This window comes from Miscanthus floridulus, chromosome 4 (assembly GCF_019320115.1).
Source record: "Miscanthus floridulus cultivar M001 chromosome 4, ASM1932011v1, whole genome shotgun sequence".
NCBI lineage: Eukaryota > Viridiplantae > Streptophyta > Magnoliopsida > Poales > Poaceae > Miscanthus > Miscanthus floridulus.
The window spans coordinates 29,081,631-29,102,079 of NC_089583.1; the positions used below are offsets into that span (position 1 = coordinate 29,081,631).

At 48.9% G+C, this 20,449-nt stretch overlaps 1 protein-coding gene across 1 annotated transcript; it reads left to right on the plus strand.

The window, feature by feature from the left end:
- Window positions 1-308: 308 nt before the first annotated feature.
- On the plus strand, window positions 309-10,429 carry LOC136548324 (metal transporter Nramp1-like). Its single transcript, XM_066539892.1, has 11 exons — window positions 309-332; window positions 959-1,037; window positions 1,131-1,235; window positions 1,538-1,647; window positions 2,051-2,232; window positions 2,508-2,577; window positions 2,700-2,873; window positions 2,967-3,071; window positions 9,613-9,768; window positions 9,930-10,025; window positions 10,121-10,429. The coding sequence occupies exons 1-11, from the start codon at window positions 309-311 to the stop codon at window positions 10,427-10,429; spliced, it is 1,410 nt and encodes a 469-aa protein (XP_066395989.1).
- Window positions 10,430-20,449: the final 10,020 nt, after the last annotated feature.

Here is a 20,449-nt window from a genome sequence, read left to right on the forward strand (position 1 = left end):
CGCCTCCTTAGCAGAGCTCTTCGCCTCCAATGGCTCCCTGTACTCCATCGGTACAGCAACAAGGATAGCCTCCAACGCTGACATGTCATCTTCACTGTCGGTGCCCTTGTCAACAGCATTCCAGAGCCGCCGGGCTCTGAGCTTGACCTTCATGGTCACTGACCACTCTCCATAGTTGTTTCGAGTCAGCGTCGGCCAACTGGTGTCGCTGACCTCCCGCACCGTGCGACCAACGACCTCCGGTCGTGGCTGGGCTGCCACAGCAGTGCCACTGCTGTCACCCATCTCTGAACCGCCCGTCATCGCCAATGGTTAGTCTGACGACGGTGCTTGTACGGCTCTGATACCACTTGTTAGCCCACAGGATCACCGGCTTAGGTGAGTGAACCACTTACCGGTCTTGCCGAGCACCCACTAGCTAAGCCGACCACGAACAAGTATTGTCCGTCCCCACACACTATGGCCAGAGGTTAAAGAATAGGGAGAACAGAGCATACACACACAGTACAAGACACCAGCGTTGGCCGAAGTCCTGTATGGGAGATGGCAAATCTGAACTCTCTTTACTGAGTTGCTGCAGTAGTCTATTTATACAACTCTATCCATCTAGTCCCAGTACAGTTGTCCTACTACAACAGTGACTAGATAACATCTAGGGCTGACTCTGCGTCGGCCTCTGCATGTGGCTACAGTGCTGTAGGTGAGCCGTGCGGCGCCTGCACCTGCAGCGGCTACAGTATCACAGCAGGGGGCCTTTTCGGCGCCGCCTTCCCTTGCTGTGTTCACACAGGGAAAGCAGTAGTTTATTCTAACAGTGGGAACATATATGAGGTACACTTTCAGATCTTTGTTAAATCACGCCATTCACCCTAGCAAGCAACATTTCTTGCATAATACAAGCCAACACTAACTACTCTGCTCTTTTTTTGTCATTTATTTTTAATTTGCTCATCTATAGCTCCTCTGGGTGACCTTGATTAGCCTCATCTTCACTCTAATTATTCAGTCACTATCTCCTAATCTTGGAGTAGTGACAGGTACGTACTTTATAGACAACTAGTATATAATCATGCGTAGGAGTACACTCTCTTACGATGTCGATTGGAATTGATGGCTGTTCACTGACTCAGGGCGCCATCTTGCCGAACTATGCAAGACGGAATATCTAGCATGGGTGAGAATCTGCCTATGGCTGCTAGCAGAGTTAGCTGTGATTGCTGCAGATATCCTAGAAGGTTAAGATCATCTCTTGATAATCTTACATAAAAAAATGTTATTCAACTGCTATTTTGATTTTCTGCTGATCGTGTACAATATTACTGAACATAGATTCGGTGTTGTTCTACACTAATTCTTAATGCCAAAGCTAAAATGACAGATTTGTTCTTGCTAATTTTCAATTCAATTGGTCCACTGTCTATTCCTGTAAAACTAAGGAATGCTAATTAATGGACATTTTTTTGCTAATATAGACAACTTCAATCGATTTTCATATTCATTTGACCGTTTGCTTCTTACAAATGGTATCTTTTTTCAGTTATAGGGACAGCTTTTGCTTTCAACCTCTTGTTCCACATACCTTTGTGGGTGGGGGTTCTCATCACTGGCTCAAGCACACTTCTCCTCCTTGGAATGCAAAAATATGGGGTAATCATTTTATTGCCAGACTATTCATATCAAAAATGTATTTACTGACGTTCTCACAAACACTTGTGTACTTTGTATTCTCTAGTCGTGTTTGGTTTGAGGAGCTGGCCTAGATGAAATGATCCATCATGAGAATTTCTGTGGGATACTGGGATGTCTCTGTCCTTCATGTTTACACTAGAAGTGCTTATGAGGAATGAAGTAGTGATGGATCAACACATCGAATTCCTCAGACCAAACAAGAAAATTAGGAGTCAGATGATGTACCATCCCACTCCTCAAACCAAACTCATCAAAAACTAATTCCAACATTAACTCTGTCTAGTATTAATATTCACCATTTACATAAGAAAATTTTTATGCATATAGCCTGATATGTAGCCTGTTTTATACATTTACCTAGGTTAGGAAGCTGGAACTTTTGGTTGGACTATTGGTGTTCGTTATGGCAGCATGCTTCTTCATAGAGATGAGCATAGTGAAGCCTCCTGCAAAAGAGGTCATCTACGGGCTATTCATCCCCAGCCTGAGTGGGTCGGGCGCTACTGGAGACACTATAGCCCTTCTTGGGGCTCTTGTGATGCCGTAAGAAATCTAGCATTGAAAATATGTGTAAGTTCATCTGTGTATATGCGGTGTATCTTTCTTTTTCTTTTTACTTTCTATATAGGAGATTTTGTTTCGGATAGAAGCAGCTTGAATTCTTTTTATAGCTACACACGGTCTTATGTTTATGCTCTAGAACTCCATTCCTCTATGATTGTAGTTCTTATCATATCACTATTTTATAGTCTTGGTATTTTGTCAAATAGTGTAGCTCCTTTTCAGTATAAATAATCCTTTTCTTAAATTAATTACAGGCACAATCTGTTCTTGCACTCTGCCCTGGTACTGTCAAGGAACACTCCCTCATCAGTAAGAGGAATCAAGGTGAATAGATATAATCTAACAGATTCAAATTCAGAAACAATTCAGCTTACATTCTGGTGTTCCACAGTTCAGAAAAATGGCTACAATCAATCAACATATCTGTTCGCTTGTTTGCACTTCAGGATGCTTGCAGGTTCTTCCTTTTTGAAAGCGGTGTAGCGATGTTCGTGGCACTTCTCATCAACATATGTATCATCTCTGTCTCTGGAACTGTCTGTAACTCGAGCAACCTCTCACCGGATGACTCTGCAAAATGCAGTGATATCACCTTGGACTCCTCGTCCTTCCTCTTCAGGGTATTACTGATTACTGCCTGGTCACTACACACTAGCTTTTGTGCTCTGTTGACTACGAGAGAGTTTAAATTGATTGCTGATTTTTTATTTCAGAATGTGCTAGGCAACAACAGCGTGGTTGTGTATGGTGTGCCACTCTTGGCTTGTGGAATAAGCTCTTCCATTACTGGTACTTACGCTGGGCAATACATCATGCAGGTACCCCTTCTGGTGCAAATGTATGTCATTCACAGAATGTTTGCAAATGATGAAACCACTAAAAGTTTGACAATAATTTTAGTCAATCAATTCGTCATCTGCACATATTTGTTTTATTAATATATATGCTTGGAAAAATAACGGATGAAGATGCATAGAGGATCTGTATTTGTCCTAACCAGCAATCAAACTGGATCAGAGCTAGTATGTTCTTCACCTCGATTAACTGATTACCCTTGTTTCAGCTGTCATCGTTAAACTGACAGATTATACTTAGGCTACAATCAATCAATCAACATATCTGTTCGCTTGTTTGCACTTCAGGATGCTTGCAGGTTCTTCCTTTTTGAAAGCGGTGTAGCGATGTTCGTGGCACTTCTCATCAACATATGTATCATCTCTGTCTCTGGAACTGTCTGTAACTCGAGCAACCTCTCACCGGATGACTCTGCAAAATGCAGTGATATCACCTTGGACTCCTCGTCCTTCCTCCTCAGGGTATTACTGATTAGTGATTACTGCCTGGTCACTACACACTAGCTTTTGTGCTCTGTTGACTACGAGAGAGTTTAAATTGATTGCTGATTTTTTATTTCAGAATGTGCTAGGCAACAACAGCGTGGTTGTGTATGGTGTGGCATGTTAAGTAATCTGCTACTCCCTTATGTGAACGCGTAGCAGGGGAAGGCGGCGCCGAAAAGGCTCCCTGCTATGACACTGTAGCCGCTGCAAGGGCAGGCGCCGAGCGGCTCTCCTGCCGCACTGTAGCCACAACAGGGGCAGGCGCCAAAGTCAGCCCTGCTGTCACATCTAGTCACTTTAGCAGCATGACAGTCTGACATGTCTGTGTACTAGGATTAGATGGGTAAAGTTGTATATATAGTTTGCCACTGCAACTCAGTAAAGAGCGAGTTCAGTTTTGCCATCTCCTCTGCAGAGCTCCGGCCAACGCTGGTGCTTGTGCTGTGTGTATATGTGTGCTCTGTTCTCCCTCCCTTCTTCTAAGTCCAACCATAGTGTCTGGTTGGCAACGACAGTGCGTGGTCGGCAAAGATGGTGAGTGGTCGACTCACCTGTGCCGGAGATTCAGGGGCTAACAAGTGGTATCGGAGCCGTACAAGCGCCGTCGCCGGACTAACCGCTGTCGATGACGGACGGTTTGGAGATGGGCGACAGCAGCGGTGCTGCTGTCGCTGCCTAGCCACAACAGGAGGTCATTGTGCGCACGGTGTGGAAGGTCAGCGGCACCAGTTGGCCGACGCTGACTCGCACAAACTATGACGAGTGGTCGGTGACCATGAAGATCAAGCTCAGAGCCCGACGACTCTGGAATGTTGTTGACAAGGGCACCGACAACGAAGAAGACGATATGTCAACGTTGGAGGCTATCCTCGTTGTTGTGCCAGCGGAGTACACGGAGCCATTGGGGGCGAAGAACTCTGCCAAGGAGGCGTGGGAGGCCATTGCGGCGATGCGCGTCGGGTCCGACCGCGCAAAGAAGGCGACGACCTAGCTTCTGAAGCAGGAGTACGCCAACCTGAAGTTCAAGGATGGTGAAGCGGTGGAGGATTTCTCCCTCCGCCTGCAAACGCTCATCAGCAAGCTAAGGAGCCATGGCGTCACCATCGACGAAGAAGAGGTGGTCTCCAAGTACCTCCATTTCGTGCCGGTGAAGTACATCCAGATTGCTCTCTCCATAGAGACGATGTTGGACTTGTCCACCCTCACCATTGAGGATATGACAGGTCGTCTGTGGACAGTGGATGAGCACATAGAGCAGGCTACAGCAACGAAGGACAACGGCAAGTTACTGCTGACAGAGGAATGGCCTGCCCGAAGGAACTCCAGGGAAGCCTCCTCCAACCAGGGTGGCGCCGCGGCAAGCCTTCTTCGGAGAAGAAGAAGAAGGTTGACCCCAACGCCTACCGGCGTTGCGGGAAGACGGGCCATTGGGCAAAGGAGTGCTCAAATTGGAAGTAGGAGAAGAAGATTGAGGCTCATCTGGCGTAGGCTGAGGATGATGATGAGGCCACTCTCCTGATGGCGACGTTCTATGCACTGCACAACATTGAGGCCAAGAAGAAGGCTCTGAAAGTTGTCTACCTCGACGAACCGCGCGCCCAAGTCCAACTCAGATGTGTGGGCGACGAACAGGAGCAGTGGTGGTACCTAGACTCCGGCGCTAGCAACCACATGACGGGCTCCAAGGCAGCCTTCTCCGAGCTCAACGACGACGTGACCAGCACGGTGAAGTTCGGTGACGGCTCAAGGGTGGCGATCCGAGGGTGCATCACCATCATCTTTAGGTGCCAGAACGACGAGCACCGCGCGCTAACAGATGTATATTACATCCTGCAGCTGCGTTCAAGCATCATCAGCATTGGCTAGCTGGATGAGCGCGGTAATGAGGTACTGATCAAGGACAGCGTCCTTAGGATCAGGGACTAGGAGCAGCGCCTTCTTACCAAGGTGAAGAGGTCCCGGAACCGGTTGTACCTACTCGACTTGAAGGTGGAACATCCGGTGTGCCTGGCAGCATGGCACACCGAGGAAACGTGGCTGTGGCATGCCTAGTTCAGCCATCTCAGCTTCGACGCGCTGGGTCAGCTGGAGAAGATGGTCCGAGGGCTGCCCCACATCAAGCACGGAGGCGAGCTGTGTGACAGCTGCCTGGTCGGGAAGCTGAGGAGGCTATCATTCCCAAAGGCGGCCAAGTATCATGAGGTGGACGCTCTCGAGCTCGTCCACGGCGATCTCTGCAGGCCAATCACGCCAGCTACAAACGGTGGTCGGCGGTACTTCCTCCTGCTCGTGGATGATTGCAGTCGCTATATGTGGCTGCAACTCTTGACGAGCAAGGATAAGGCGGCGGAGGCGATTAAGAAGTTCAAGGCGCGCGCGGAGGCGGAGGGCAGGAAGAAGCTACGCGTGCTGAGGACTGATCACGGCAGCGAATTCACTTCGGTGGAGTTCGCTGCATACTACGTGGATCAGGGTGTGGTGCGACACCACACCGCGACGTACTCGCCACAACAGAATGGCATGGTGGAGCGACGGAACCAGACGGTGGTCGGCATGGCTCGATCCATGATGAAGACCAAGGGCATGCTGGCAAGGTTCTGGGGTCAGGTGGTGACCACGGCAGTGTTCATCCTCAACCGTGTGCCCACCAAGGCCTTGAAGCGAAAGACGTTGTTAGAAGCTTGGTATGGGCGCAAGCCGAGTGGGTCATTCTTCCGGACATTCGGCTACATCGGTCACGTCAGAAAGACAAAGTCGGTCCTCACCAAGCTGGAGGACAGGAGCACACCGATGGTGCTCCAAGGCTACGCGGAAGGTACCAAGGCATACTGGCTCTACGACCCACGCAGAGGCAAGGTGCTTGTCTCGCGCGATATCGTGTTCGACGAGAAGGCGGCTTGGGACTAAAACAGTCCGGGCACGGGGGAAGTTGGTGGCTTCACCAGCACCTTCATCGTCGAGCACTTGGTCATCCACGGTGGTGGAGATGCTGGAGAGGAGGTGCCGACCACTCCAGCAACAGAGCCGAGCACTCCTAGGGCAGAGCCGAGCACTCCGGGAGGGGTGCCGAGCACTCCGGGAGGGGTGCCGAGCACTCCAGGAGTGATGCCGAGAGGTCCTGCAGTGGTGGCGACCACTCTAGGACGGGTGCCGAACACTCCCGTAGCAGAGCCAAGAAGTCTTGCAGTGGTGCCGACCACTCCAAGATTGGGGCTGAGCACTCCTACAGCGGTGCCGAACACTCCAGGAGTAGTGACGAGCGGTCCAGGAGTAGTGCCGAGCACTGTAGCCAGGGTGCCGAGCACTCCAGGTGCAGTGCAGACCACTTTGGCGGAACAGGGAACTCCATCGACGCCGATCGAGTTCATCTCACCTCTAAGCAACATCACTGAGTTCGTGGATGCCTTCCACGACGGTGAGGAGGTGTAGTTCTGTAGGCTGGACGACATCGGCGGTGGCACAGGGCCCTCAGGCCTGGCAGGTTGGCTGCTCAATGACCTAGAGCTGCTTCTCGTCAGTGCAGAGGAACCACCCATGTTCGTGCTGGTCGAGCGCGATGCAAACTAGCGACGGGCGATGCTGGAGGAATTGAAGGCAATTGAGGAAAACGAGACTTGGGAGCTCGTCGATCCACCTCCAGGATGTCGTCCGATCGGCCTAAAGTGGGTGTACAAGGTCAAGCGGGACGAGCACGGCGCCATTGTCAAGCACAAGGCGCGCCTCATCGCCCAAGGCTTTGTCCAGCGCGAGGGCATCGACTTCGAGGAAGTTTTTGCGCCGGTAGCGCGCATGGAGTCTGTCTGACTGCTTCTGGCTTTAGCAGCAGCAAAGGACTGGCGCGTCCATCTCCTAGACATAAAATCGACCTTCCTTAATGGCGAGCTGGTGGAGATAGTCTTCATTAGGCAACCTCCAAGTTTCGCCGTCAAAGGAGCGGAGCACAGGGTGCTCCGACTACGCAAGGCGCTCTACGGGCTACGACAGGCCCCACGAGCGTGGAACGCCAAGCTTGACGCCACACTGGGCGAGCTTGGGTTCACAAGGTGCGCAATTGAGCACGCGCTCTAAACACGGCGACGGGAGAAGGAGGAGCTCATCGTCGACGTGTCTGTGGACGACTTGATCGTCACCGGCGTGCGTGCAGAGGACATCAACAGCTTCAAGCGCGAGATGACGGCTCGTTTTCGAATGTGCGATCTCGGCACGCTCTCCTACTACCTCGGCATCGAGGTGAGACAAGGGAAGGAGGCATTCACGCTCGGTCAGAGCGCGTACGCCTCGAAGTTGTTGGAGCGGAGCGGCATGGCTGAGTGCAAGCCGTGTGTGACTCCGATGGAGGAGCGGCTGAAGCTGACGAAGGCTAGTATTACGGCGAAGGTAGATGCAACACTCTACCGGAGCATCATCGGTGGTCTGCGCTACCTAGTCTACACCTAGTCGGACATTGCGTTCATCGTGGGCTACGTCAGCCGCTTCATGGAGGATCCCCGAGAGGATCACTGGGCTGCGGTGAAGCGGCTGCTGCGCTACGTCAAGGGGACGATGGATCAGGGGATCGTCTTCCCCAAGACCGGCGGGAGTAGGCTACAACTCACTGTGTTCAGCGATGTAGACATGGCGGGGGATATCGACGGACGGCAGAGCACCTCTGACGTGCTCGTTTTCCTCGGGTCGGCCCCAATCTCATGGCTATCGCTGAAACAGAAGGTGGTGGCGCTATCCACGTGCGGGGCAGAGTACGTGGCGGTGGCCACAGCGGCGTGCCAAGCTGTGTGGCTGCGCTGGCTGCTGGGCGAGCTGACCGGTGTGGAAGCTCACCCACCAGCACTGATGGTGGACAACCAGCCCGCCATCGCCCTCGCGAAGAATTCGGTTCTCCACGACCGGAGCAAGCACATCGACGTCAAGTTCCATTTCCTCCGGGACTATGTCGATAGAGGGCAGATCGTTATCGAGTTCATCGAAACTGGTCGGCAACTTGCGGACGTCCTTACCAAGCCGCTCGGCCGTCTTTGACTCACGGAGCTGATGGAGGGGTTCTAGGGTTAGCAGCAGGATTAAGGAAAAAAATTGTTAAGTAATCTGCTGCTCCCTTGTGTGAACGCGCAGCAGGGGAAGGTGGCGCCGAAAAGGCTCCCTGCTATGATACTATAGCCGCTGCAGGGGCAGGCGCCGAACAGCTCTCCTACCGCACTGTAGCCACAGCAGGGGCAGGCGCCAAAGTCAGCCCTGCTGTCACATCTAGTCACTGTAGCAGCATGGCAACCTGACATGTCTGTGTACTAGAAATAGATCGGTAGAGTTGTATATATAGTTTGCCACTGCAACTCAGTAAAGAGCGACTTCAGTTTTGTCATCTCCCCTGCAGAGCTCCGGCCAACGCTGGTGCTCGTGCTGTGTGTGTATGTGTGCTATGTTCTCCCTCCCTTCTTCTACCTCCAACCATAGTGTGTGGTCGACAACGACAGTGCGTGGTCGGCAAAGGTGGTGAGTGGTCGACTCACCCGTGCCGGAGATGCAGGGGCTAACATGGCACTCCTGGCTTGTGGAATAAGCTCTTCCATTACTGGTACTTACGCTGGGCAATACATCATGCAGGTACCCCTTCTGGTGCAAATGTATGTCATTCACAGAATGTTTGCAAATGATGAAACCACTAAAAGTTTGACAATAATTTTAATCAATCAATTCGTCATCTGCACATATTTGTTTTTATTAATATATATGCTTGGAAAAATAACGGTTGAAGATGCATAGAGGATCTGTATTTGTCCTAACCAGCAATCAAACTGGATCAGAGCTAGTATGTTCTTCACCTCGATTAACTGATTACCCTTGTTTCAGCTGTCATCGTTAAACTGACAGATTATACTTAGGCTTCAAATACTTGAAGATGCCTAAGTATAACATACTTGTACAGAAATTGTTATACTTAGGCATCACATTTCAAGTGCTAAACCGACAATGAATCATGCATGTACTTGAAGCATATTTTGCATGTCTTTGGCTCTTCGCTCAGGGTTTCTTGGACATCAATATGAAACAGTGGCTGAGGAACCTGATGACCCGCAGTATTGCCATTGTACCAAGCTTAATCGTTGCCATCATCGGTGGGTCCAGTGGTGCTGGCCGTCTCATCATCATTGCATCGATACAATTGTTTCTTCCACCATCTGTCTGTCTACATAAGCGCCATTTACAGAATCTGTAAATACAACTTATTAGTAGTTTAATTGTATGAATTAATAACAAGGCCATTGACTTAAACTTCTGATTGTATAAAGAAAATTCTTCTGCTGATTGGTTTGGTTGACTTGCTGCGTAAATTTGGTGCAGATGATACTGTCTTTTGAGCTACCATTTGCTCTCATCCCACTTCTCAAGTTCAGCAGTAGTAGCAACACGATGGGCCAACATAAAAACTCCATCTATGTATGTACGAAAGTCAGTTGCAACTAACAGTTTTTTTTGCTTGAAAGCACAAATTAGTTTCCTTAACTATTTATGCATATATTAATCACATGCAGATCATTGGATTCTCGTGGATGCTCGGGTCTGTTATCATTGGGATAAACATCTACTTCCTCTGCTCAAAATTTGTTGGCTGGATCCTCCACAACTCACTGCCAATTTATGCCAACACTCTCATTGGCATCATAGTGTTCCCTCTTATGCTGCTCTACATTTGTGCTGTGATCTACCTCACGTTAAGGAAGGAGACCATCAAGTTTGTGTCTTGCGGTGAACTTCAGGCCATTGAGACCGACAAATCAAAGGTTGCCAATGATAGCAATAACGAGGAAAAGAAGGAGCATGTATCCTACAATGGCATCTAGTTTGGCACTATTCAAGGTGGAGGTGGACTCTATAACAGAAGCAAGTTGGTGCTTACCTAGTACTGATTGGACTGTGTGATATCCATCCTTGCAATCTTTTTTCCTGCTTTTTTGTCTGGTAGTTTAGGCATAATAGTTTGTTGAGCAAGTTGGTGCTTAGCTAGTGGTTGGTCTCTAGATTGTGCTAGCTAGGCGTAGTTTCCTCTGTGGTTTGGATCAGTGTTTTTTGCGACCGAGTTGTTTCTGGTTGCCTCCTAGATAAGAAGTTGTGTGTAGTTTTAGTGGGTAGGTCTTAGTACTGGACTAGTTTGGTGGTTGTATATACTAGTCGTGAACTCGTGTGGTTTTCTTGGCCTGGTTCCATTCGAAAAACAGAGCGGGGACTTGTGGTTTTTTTCTTTATCCTTCTAATAAAACTTGCGACAAAGCTTTTGTTGTTCATTCAGGAAAAGAAAAGGAAAAGAAGGAGCAGCTTGTTTAGTCCCATCTTTTTTATGGGAACTGAGGGGGCCAAGGCCCCTGCAGAGAGCTTTATTAACAAAACAAGAAGGGTACAAGAGACCGACGCTACAGAAAACAAAACAAAGCTAAACAGGGCTACACAGAATTACACAAAGCTGAAAAGAGCAGCTTCAAGAGACAAAGAATGAGATAAAGAAAATAGCACTAACACCATGATCAATCACAGCTGTTGGATCCATTGGTCATAATCTGTAGACAGACTTGTTTTCACCCTTAGGGAGACAAGCTTCACTTCCTTGAAAAAGTAATTCTTGCATTCCTGAATGCTAACTTGATTGTGATTAAAAATAAGCTCATTCCTTGCCTTCCAGATTGTCCAACTCCTAAGGATGACAGCTACCATGAAGAACTGACTGTGCATTTGATCTTTGATGGCCAAAACATTTTCAAAAATTCCTCCTGTTTGAATTACACTCAAACCTAAGAGTCCCCAACACCGCTGAGCAAAAGGGCAGTGCCAGAATAGGTGATCCACTGTTTTTTTTAAACCATGGCAGGAGCTCTGCCTTTCAATTAAGACGAATGAAGTTTATATATAAGCAAAGTTAGCCAAGCGTGGCGCCAAACACCACGAAAGGTTACCCACCCACGCAACGCGGCAGAGTACACACTACCATGAGTCATCGTTGCCGAGCAAAGTTGCAAAGCAGCCAGCAGCTCCGACTTCCCATGGCAAAACACCGATGACCCATCCTAAGATGTCAGACCAATGGGCCCAAAGCAGGAGGCTGCAACAGGTCATCGTTGCCGAGCTCAACGGCTCCGCGAAGAGCAGCTCCGACTTCCTGCCATGATCCCACGCCCCGCCCGCGGCGATTGCCGAGCCTCTAAAGCTGAAAACCCAGTCGTCGGAGAAGGAGGGTTCGACACGCATCATCGTTGCCGAGCTACATCCCCTGATGCAGCAGCTCCGACTTCACGATGCAGAACTCGCCGTCTCGCATCAACCGGGCGCCAAGAGGTGGAGGACATCCGCCGAAGGAGACATCACGACCGAGACGAATTGTCACAGCGACGCCTTCAGGAAGGGTACGACGCCGAATGCGTCGCCGTCGCTTGTCCAGTAATGGATCGGGTTTTCACCCGTGGAAGACATGGCTGGGGGCACAAGAACACGACGCCCCAACAAGGAAAACGGCGCCCACAGGCGTCGCCGTCGCCAAGGCTTTCGCCCGAGGTGCCCCTAGCAGATACGCCTAGCCAAGATGCTGGATCGTAGCCTGTCGCCACCGTCGTCGTCACTGCCATCCCGCAGAAGCTTCTCCAGAGGGGCATCGACGCGCCGGCTGCTCACAGCAGCCGCACAGCTGCGTCGCCCGCCACCCCCTCCGATCGGGCAACATGCAGAACTGGACTTACCCTGCCACGCGCGTCACCCTGCCGCACGCCAAAGCCGTCGCCAGCTATCGTCGCCGGCTCAAGCACCCGCCGTCGACGCTACCGACCTCCGCCAGCCACCGTCAAGCACATGCCCCACCACGGGCGCCGCCCCTGCCCCGGGGGCACCGGATGTGGCCGTGGCGCCAGACCCAGTGACCCCAGCAGGCGCCGCTGCCTCCACGCCAAGGTCGAGGAGGAAAGGGGGAAGCGGAAGAGGAAAAAGGAGCCCCCGCAACCGCCCAGCGCCTGCACGGGCACTGGCCAGCGCCACCGCAGCCGCAGCAGGTTGCCCCGCCGAGCCCCACGCGGCTCGCGCGAGGGCACGCCCCGCCGCCCCGCTACAGCGCACGCTGCCAACACTGCCGAGCGCGAGGAAGAGGAGGCCCGCCCCAGGCCGACGCAGTCGCCACCGTGCGCGCCCCTAGGCACAGTGGCCCGCACCACGGGCGCCGAACCCCGCGGATCCGGCGACAACGCGGCGCCTGGACAGGAGCCGCCGCCACCGTCTCCCAGTGCCCGCCCAGGCGCTGCCCGCCGGAGATCCGCGCGGATCCGGTCGCCGAAGCGAGGAGACCGCCGCCGAAGACGCCGGCGCCGCCACCAGCCTTAGATACCTCGCCGAGCCCCAGGAAGCCGCACGCGAGCTCGTCCTCGACCGTCGCAGCTTCCACCGCGAAGAAGAGCCTCGCCGCCGCCCTCCCGGCAAGCCGCACGGCCATGCCGGCAGCCCGCTCCGGCGACGGCGCGGCTGGAGAGAGGGAGGGAAGGAAGAGAGGCGGTAGGGTTTGGGTCGCCTCCCGTGTCGCCTGCGTCGGGGCGACGCGGGGGCCTGTTAACTCTTCCTGTATCCCCCGTGATCCACTGTTTCTTCCACCAGCATTCAGCAAATTTCACAGTTATATGTTTCTAGAGCCATATGCTTTCTTCTTAGAATATTCCTTGTGCTTACCTATCTTTTAACAGAAGCCAAAAGAATACCTTGTGTTTTGGCTGACAGGGGGACTTCCAGAGCCACTTGAAGGTTGGGTCTATATCTTGATGACCTAGTAATCTTCTATAAGCCACTGCAGATTTTAACTTAGATGCTCCCCCAGAATATGTCCAGACATCACTGACACCCTCATTTATGACTGTATTTTCCATTCTATGTTCGATGCTTAAGACTTGATCAAAGGCCACTTGTGACAGAGGTAAAGCAAAAAGTTCAGTGAGCTCAGCTTCATTGAAGGCATTCTTTTACGAAATGTGTTTACTCTTAGCAAAAGAATATGCATGAGGGTACTGTTCATCATAGGTCTGTGTACTCCATTTATCCTTCCAGAAAAAACATGAATCCCCATTGTTCACCTGAATGTTTGCCATCTTTTTAAAGGATGCTAAAAGTTTCAGCACATCCCTTCACCAGAAAGACCCCTTCTTCACTGTACCTGGTAATCTGCCATTCCTATAATGTTTTTCCCACACCAGATTCAGCCAAGGTATATCCTTTCTGTTAAAAAACTTGTCCACATTTTTCATTAACAGTGCCTGATTTTGGAGCTCTAAATGATGATTCCCAAGCCTCCTTCCTTAGAATTGCATACCATTTCCCAAGCAGCTTTAGGACAACTTCCCCATTTATATTGGTCCCCCTCCAAAGACAGTTTTACCAGAACTTATATATCTTCTTAATTACAGCTTTGGGGAGTTCCATTGTACACATGTAATATGTAGGCAGGGAAGAGAAAACTGCATTAGTGATCTAGAGTCTTCCTGCTTGATTTAACATGGAGGAGACCCCTCCAAGTCTTCTTTCACACTTGTTTACCAGGGGCAGAAAGTCAATGATCTTAGGTTTGGTTGTCCCCAAAGGCAACCCTAGATAGGTGAAGGGCAGAGACCCTTTGGAACATCGAAAGGTTCTAGCCAGAAGGTCTAACTTTTCCTCAGAGATGTTGATGGGCAGCATCAAAGATTTATTATAATTAACCTTCAGGCCTGTTAAATCAGTGAAGTTCTGCAGAACAGTCTTGAGAAAAAAAAAGTTGCCTAGGATCACCTTCCAAGATGATTAGGATGTCGTCATATTGCATAATAGGAAAACTAGACTCTAACTGCATTGGAATAGGCAACCTGAGCAATCCCATGTCTTTGGCCCGGCCTATTGATTAGCACTTGCAAAAAATCTGCAGCCGTTACAAAAAGAAGTGGAGACAGTGGATCTTCCTACCTAACTCCCCTCCTGCAGTGGAACTTCTTGCCTGGGACACCATTTAAAAGAACTGAGGAGGTGCCAGAGCTAAAAATAGCTTTCATCCAAGAAATCCACCTTTGTCCAAACCCATGTGCCTCCAGAATTGAAAGCATAGCCTGATGCTCTATTTTATCAAAGGCTTTCTCAAAGTCTAATTTTAAAATGACCACTTCTTTCTTAGACTGATGACAAAGGTGGATGTACTCAAAGGCCCATGCAAGGCAGTCTTGGATTGTCCTTGATTTTGTAAACCCATATTGATTCCTATGAATTAATGGGATGATTGAAGACTGCAATCTTTTTGCCAGCAGCTTGGTTAGGAGCTTGACTGAGGAATTCAACAGGGAGATGGGTCTGTAGTCATTAACATATCTGGCATTTTCAACTTTGGGGATCGGAGTAATGTAGGAAGAGTTAATACTTTGTAGGCAACAATCATTATTGAAAAAACTGGTGCAAAGATCATAGAAATCCTGCTTGATGACTGTCCAGGAAGCTTTCATGAATTCATTATTAAAACCATCAGGCCCTGGTGACTTATTGTTTGGCAAAGCTTTGATTGTAGAGTCAATTTCTTCATGAGTAAAGGGCACCTCTAAGTGCTGCAAATCTTCACTTCTCTGAATCAAGTTTGTTGGGCTGATGGTGAATCTAGTAAACTCTGAGACCCCCATTCTATCTCTGAATTCTTCCCACAAAAGTTTTTCTTTTTCTCCATGGTGTGTGACAGAAATTTCATCTCTTGAGGTCAGTTCATTTATCAGCTTGCCTCTGTGCCTCAAAGTTGCATTTGCATGAAAAAAGTGAGTACCAGCATCCCCCAGTTGGACCTATTTTACATTTCCCCTTTGTTTCCAATAGAGCCTCTACCTTTCAAGTAGCTCAAGCAAATATCCCTCCAGAATCGTATGAAAATTCCATTCAGAGATACTTAGATCCCTATATTCAGCTAAGATTTCAAAAAAAGAATTATGAGCATAACATTTGCAGTGACTGTTTTCAAATTTCTCATGTATGTTTGCCACTCTCTCAAACACCTTCTTAAGTTTTTCAACTTAGCTGTGATCAACTTAGCTTTCTCATTAATACTGAAGGTAGAACCCCAACTGTTGATACAGGACCCACAGGATACCCCGCAAGGGAGAGAGAAGATCTAGTTCTACTAGGATTCTTCCCATGTAAATTTTAGTAGTAGAACTATCAAGTAATCCTACTAGGATCTCTACTTTGTAACCGACTAGGACTCCTGCCTCTCCTAGACTATATAAAGGGGGGCAGGGGTCCCTAGATTGACACCTACAACAGAGTTCAACAGAACAATTGTACAACACAACACTTTACAATTAATCCAACGCAAAGGCTAACGCCGACTGGACGTAGGGTTATTACTCGATCCACGATCGAGGGCCTGAACCAGAATAAATCGACTGTCTCTTGCGTTAACCATCGAGTTCAGCATACGCCGAAGCCCGAACATACTGCCCCGGGTACCCCCGTGGCAGGCTATCGGTGGTAAAACATCGACCGAGGGCGCTGGTTTCTTCACGGCGGGGTTGAGGTTTCAGACGAAAGAAAAAGCGAAAAAGAGATAGAGAAGGAGGGATCCCAAGGAAGGCTTCACAAAGGTGAACAAAAACAGAAAGATGGAGAACGGCATTGGGGGTTAGATGGTTCAGACTAACCCCGAAATAACCAAGAAACTGATGAAGGAAGGCGGAAGCAGGAAGACAAAGTCCAGCGCGGACAAAGAAAATAAAAAGGACAATCTCACCAGGACCCGGAGCCGGAACCCGATGCTCGCCCGAAACTCTCCATTCAGCGATGACTTTGCTTTGGATCAAGCTGTCGCTAACGAGCTCGCGCAGCTGGTCTTTGCTTGTTGTTGGAGCCGGCCAAACCTTCTGAGCTGCCCTCATGGCCACGAACTCCTAGTTTTCAATCAAAGACAGGGATGACTCCTCGTCCACGAAGGTCGCCTGAGACTTGCTTGCGGTTTTCTTCTTTCCCATGAACTGGCGGAAGCAAAAAAGGCACTAAGGAAGATGAAGCTATAATGATGGTGCTCGGGTGATGGCGACAATGACGGCGGCGGATTTCTGAAAGCTAGGGTTTAAAGGCAAGAGCTGGGCGACAAGGGAAAGGAAGATAAAAGGTCTTTAAATAGATTTTTCAGTGATACAAACGGCCCACAAAGCCCGTTAAAACACAATGTGGGAACGCAACGGTCCATTTACCGACGCAGCTAAAACGACGGAGGGCACGAATCCTCACAACGGTACAAACCAACGGGCAGATTTCAGACTTATCCGTCCAACGCCACGGCAGGGTTATCAGATTGATACAAGAACAACCCGTCAAACCAAGAAGAAAGAAAGAAGAAAGAAAGGGCTACCTCACGAGGAACAAAAGAACCCGGTTATGTAAGAAAGAACTCGGTAGTCTCACGAATGACAGGGATCACAACAGAAAAGTCAAAGACAACTCAGAAGACAAGATTCGTTACATTACAAGCGACTTCAAAAAATAGAAGATTACAAATCTTACAAGACCCAACGAACTCGGCACCACGAAAAGCAAAGTACCAAAGAGGAACACGGACACGACTAGGCTCTGGAACGACTACGTGTCCCAAATTGCTACTCAGAAGGACAAACCGCCATCAGTTACACTGTTTTCTTCAAAGGACGGACACAGTGCATCCAAGGCGGAAATCGGCAGCACGGCAGGGCAACATGGAGCATAGAAGGCCGGCAGGCATCTGTCTACCCAAGACCGATGTGATGTTGGATATGGTGTTGATCTGCACCGGACGGTCTCAAGACAGACGACGAGGATCAACCCAGAACTGCCGGATGAAGGAACGAAGCCCACATCACAAGACTTCCTCCAACTACCACCACGTACATCCTGGCACAATGCTATCGCGGGATTAGCCTACCTCTAATCCCTATCACAAGACTTCCTCCAGCTACGACAAGACACACAGGAACTACAAAACATGCCCGGGGGCTGCTCTACTTCACAAACTACCATGTTCATGACCACCAAGGTTTCAACAGAATATCCAATGAATGAAAACAAGCACTCCGGGACAGTATTTATAGACCAAAGGATCGGCGCACATGGACTAGGAGTACCAACGAAATAAGCCTAACAAAGGACACAGTGAAAAGACAGGACTCAATAATAGATGACTCAGGCGAGAGGAAGCAGTACTCGAAGACGGGCATATTCGGAAGAATATACCAGCACAGTACAACCCGTGAACAAAAGGCATTTACACTCAACCACCACCATACAACTACATCTGGCAACCGCAGACCATCAAAGAATACGCCAGGACCTCGCATCCGATCTCTTCCTGAACAAAACAACACGGACATATGCTCGGAGGCTTGACCAGCACCATAGCCTAATCAACACTAAGCTAGGGAACCCGGTTTTCATTTCAACTAATTCCGGAGGCTCGGAACCAAAGACAAAGGACCAAGAATACAAGAAACTCAAGACTACAATGACGACGATACATCAAGACTCTTCATCCGACTTCTTTTCTAAAGAGAAGAACTCGGAGAAAGCGCGGAGCTGCGGGATAAACCCAAAAGCACGAGGCTAGTACACTCAGTGAGTGTAATTTCACCAAAAAGGAACCCGGACATAAGCTCGGAGGCTGCATGCCGTAAAACTACTCAGATGATGGTTTAATCCAAGACTAAAAGGCCACTTCGGAAGGATGCCGCAAAACTACTCGGACGATGGTTTAATCCAAGTCTTGGGGACTACTTCAGAACACAAACTTTCAAACAACATAAAGGATCAAGACCCTCCAACTTTTTGTTCCAAATACCAAGAGGCTCGGGGGCTACACTCAGTGAGTGCACTTTTTCTTTGAAAAAGCGCACGTCACCAAAAGACTTCCTCAACACAGACCATTTTAAGACATTACGACAAAAAGAACCCGGAACGAGCCATATTCGAGTTCTTTTTGATAAAACTTCAATGAACAATCGGAACAACTTCAAGACAAGATCCTCCAGCTCCTTGTTCCAAATAGCAAGAGGCTCGGGGGCTACAACCAGATGGATGTATTTTTTCTTCAGAAAAGCACTCACCACTCAAAGATCCTAAGAAGCGCTACAAGGTTTCACTCCAGAAAGCACTCGGATGACATCTTATTCCTACTCAACAAGACTTGAAGGGACAGAGCGAGACTTTCAGAGCTCAACCATGAAGTGCTCGGGGGCTTGTCGATACAGGACCCACAGGATACCCCGCAAGGGAGAGAGAAGATCTAGTTCTACTAGGATTCTTCCCATGTAAATTTTAGTAGTAGAACTATCAAGTAATCCTCCATCTAAACCACCCATTAAACATGTCTTCACTCGTCGTCCCAAAGGTCCCACTGCTCCTTCATCTACCTCTACCACCCTAGCCAGTCCTAACGATCCCGTTGCTGATGTTTCTAATGTTGCTAATGAGTCACAAGCTTTATCTGATGAGTTATAGGTTGGTCCAAGATATAATCTTCGGGACCGCAGTACTATTGGGCCTGCTGACAAGTATGGTTTTCCATCTATGAATGCTGTTGTTGATGAACCCTCCACGTATCAAGAAGCTTCCAGCATCCCTGAATGGCAGCTTGCAATGTGTGAGGAGCTTGCTGCCCTTGATCGTCAAGGGACCTAGGATCTTGTTCCATTACCATCACATGCAGTGCCAATCACATCTAAGTGGGTGTTCAAGATTAAGAGAAAATATGATGGTTCTATAGAGAGATATAAAGCTAGACTTGTTGCAAGAGGTTTTCAGCAGGGTCAAGGCCGTGATTATGATGAGACATTTGCACCCGTTGCTCATATGACTACCGTTCGTACTCTGATTGCAGTGTCTGCCACTTCAAACTGGGCTATTTCTCAGATGGATGTTAAGAATGCTTTTCTTCATGGTGCCTTGAATGAAGAAGTTTACATGTAGCCACCTCCAGGTGTTGATGCTCCCTTAGGATATGTTTGTCATCTTTGTCGTGCCCTATATGGTCTCAAACAGGCTCCTCGTGCTTGGTTTGAGAGATTTGTTTCTATGATACGAGCTGCTGGTTTTTCAGCTAGTGCTCATGATCCTGCTCTATTTATTCACCTCTCTCCACATGGGCGTACTTTGCTCCTTCTATATGTTGATGACATTTTAATTACTGGAGATGATGTGGAACATATTTCCCATGTGAAGAAGCAACTTGGTGTGCAATTTCAAATGTCTGATTTGGGTCCTCTTAGTTATTTCTTGGGCATTGAGATTTCACATTCTGCCAATGGCTATTACCTCTCTCAGTCAAAATACATACATGACCTTATTGTTCATTCGGGCATTACTGATAATCGCACGGCTGCCACACCTATGGATATGCACTTGCAACTTTGTGCTACTGATGGAATGCCTCTTCAGGATCCTTCTCGCTATCGGCATCTTGTGGGCAGCCTTGTTTATCTTACTGTTACTCGACCTGACATTGCTCATGCTGTTCACATTCTAAGTCAGTTTGTGAGTGCTCCTACTTCTGTTCATTTTGGCCATTTGCTGCATGTGCTACGTTATTTAAGGGGGACATCATCTCGATGCTTGTTTTATGCTTGCAATAGTCCACTTCAGCTTCATGCTTATTCAAACTCCACTTGGGCAAGTGACCCCATGGATCGCCGCTCTATCACAGGCTATTGCATTCTTCTTGGTTCTTCTCCTCTTGCATGGAAGTCCAAGAAACAAGCTGCTGTCTCTCGCTCTAGTACCGAAGTAGAACTTCGAGCATTGGCTACTACCACTGCAGAGATTGTATGGCTTCGATGGTTACTCGCTGATTTTGGTATATCTTGTGATGAACCCACACCTCT

Bases quoted from the DNA above. Each gene is read 5' to 3' on its own strand.
- LOC136548324 (XM_066539892.1), top strand. From the start codon at position 309: ATGGTTAGTCTGACGACGGTGCTT. The intron at 1,236-1,537 runs GTTAAGATCATC...ATCTTTTTTCAG, and splicing joins TGCTGCAGATATCCTAGAAG to TTATAGGGACAGCTTTTGCT. The intron at 2,874-2,966 runs GTATTACTGATT...TTTTTATTTCAG, and splicing joins CCTCGTCCTTCCTCTTCAGG to AATGTGCTAGGCAACAACAG.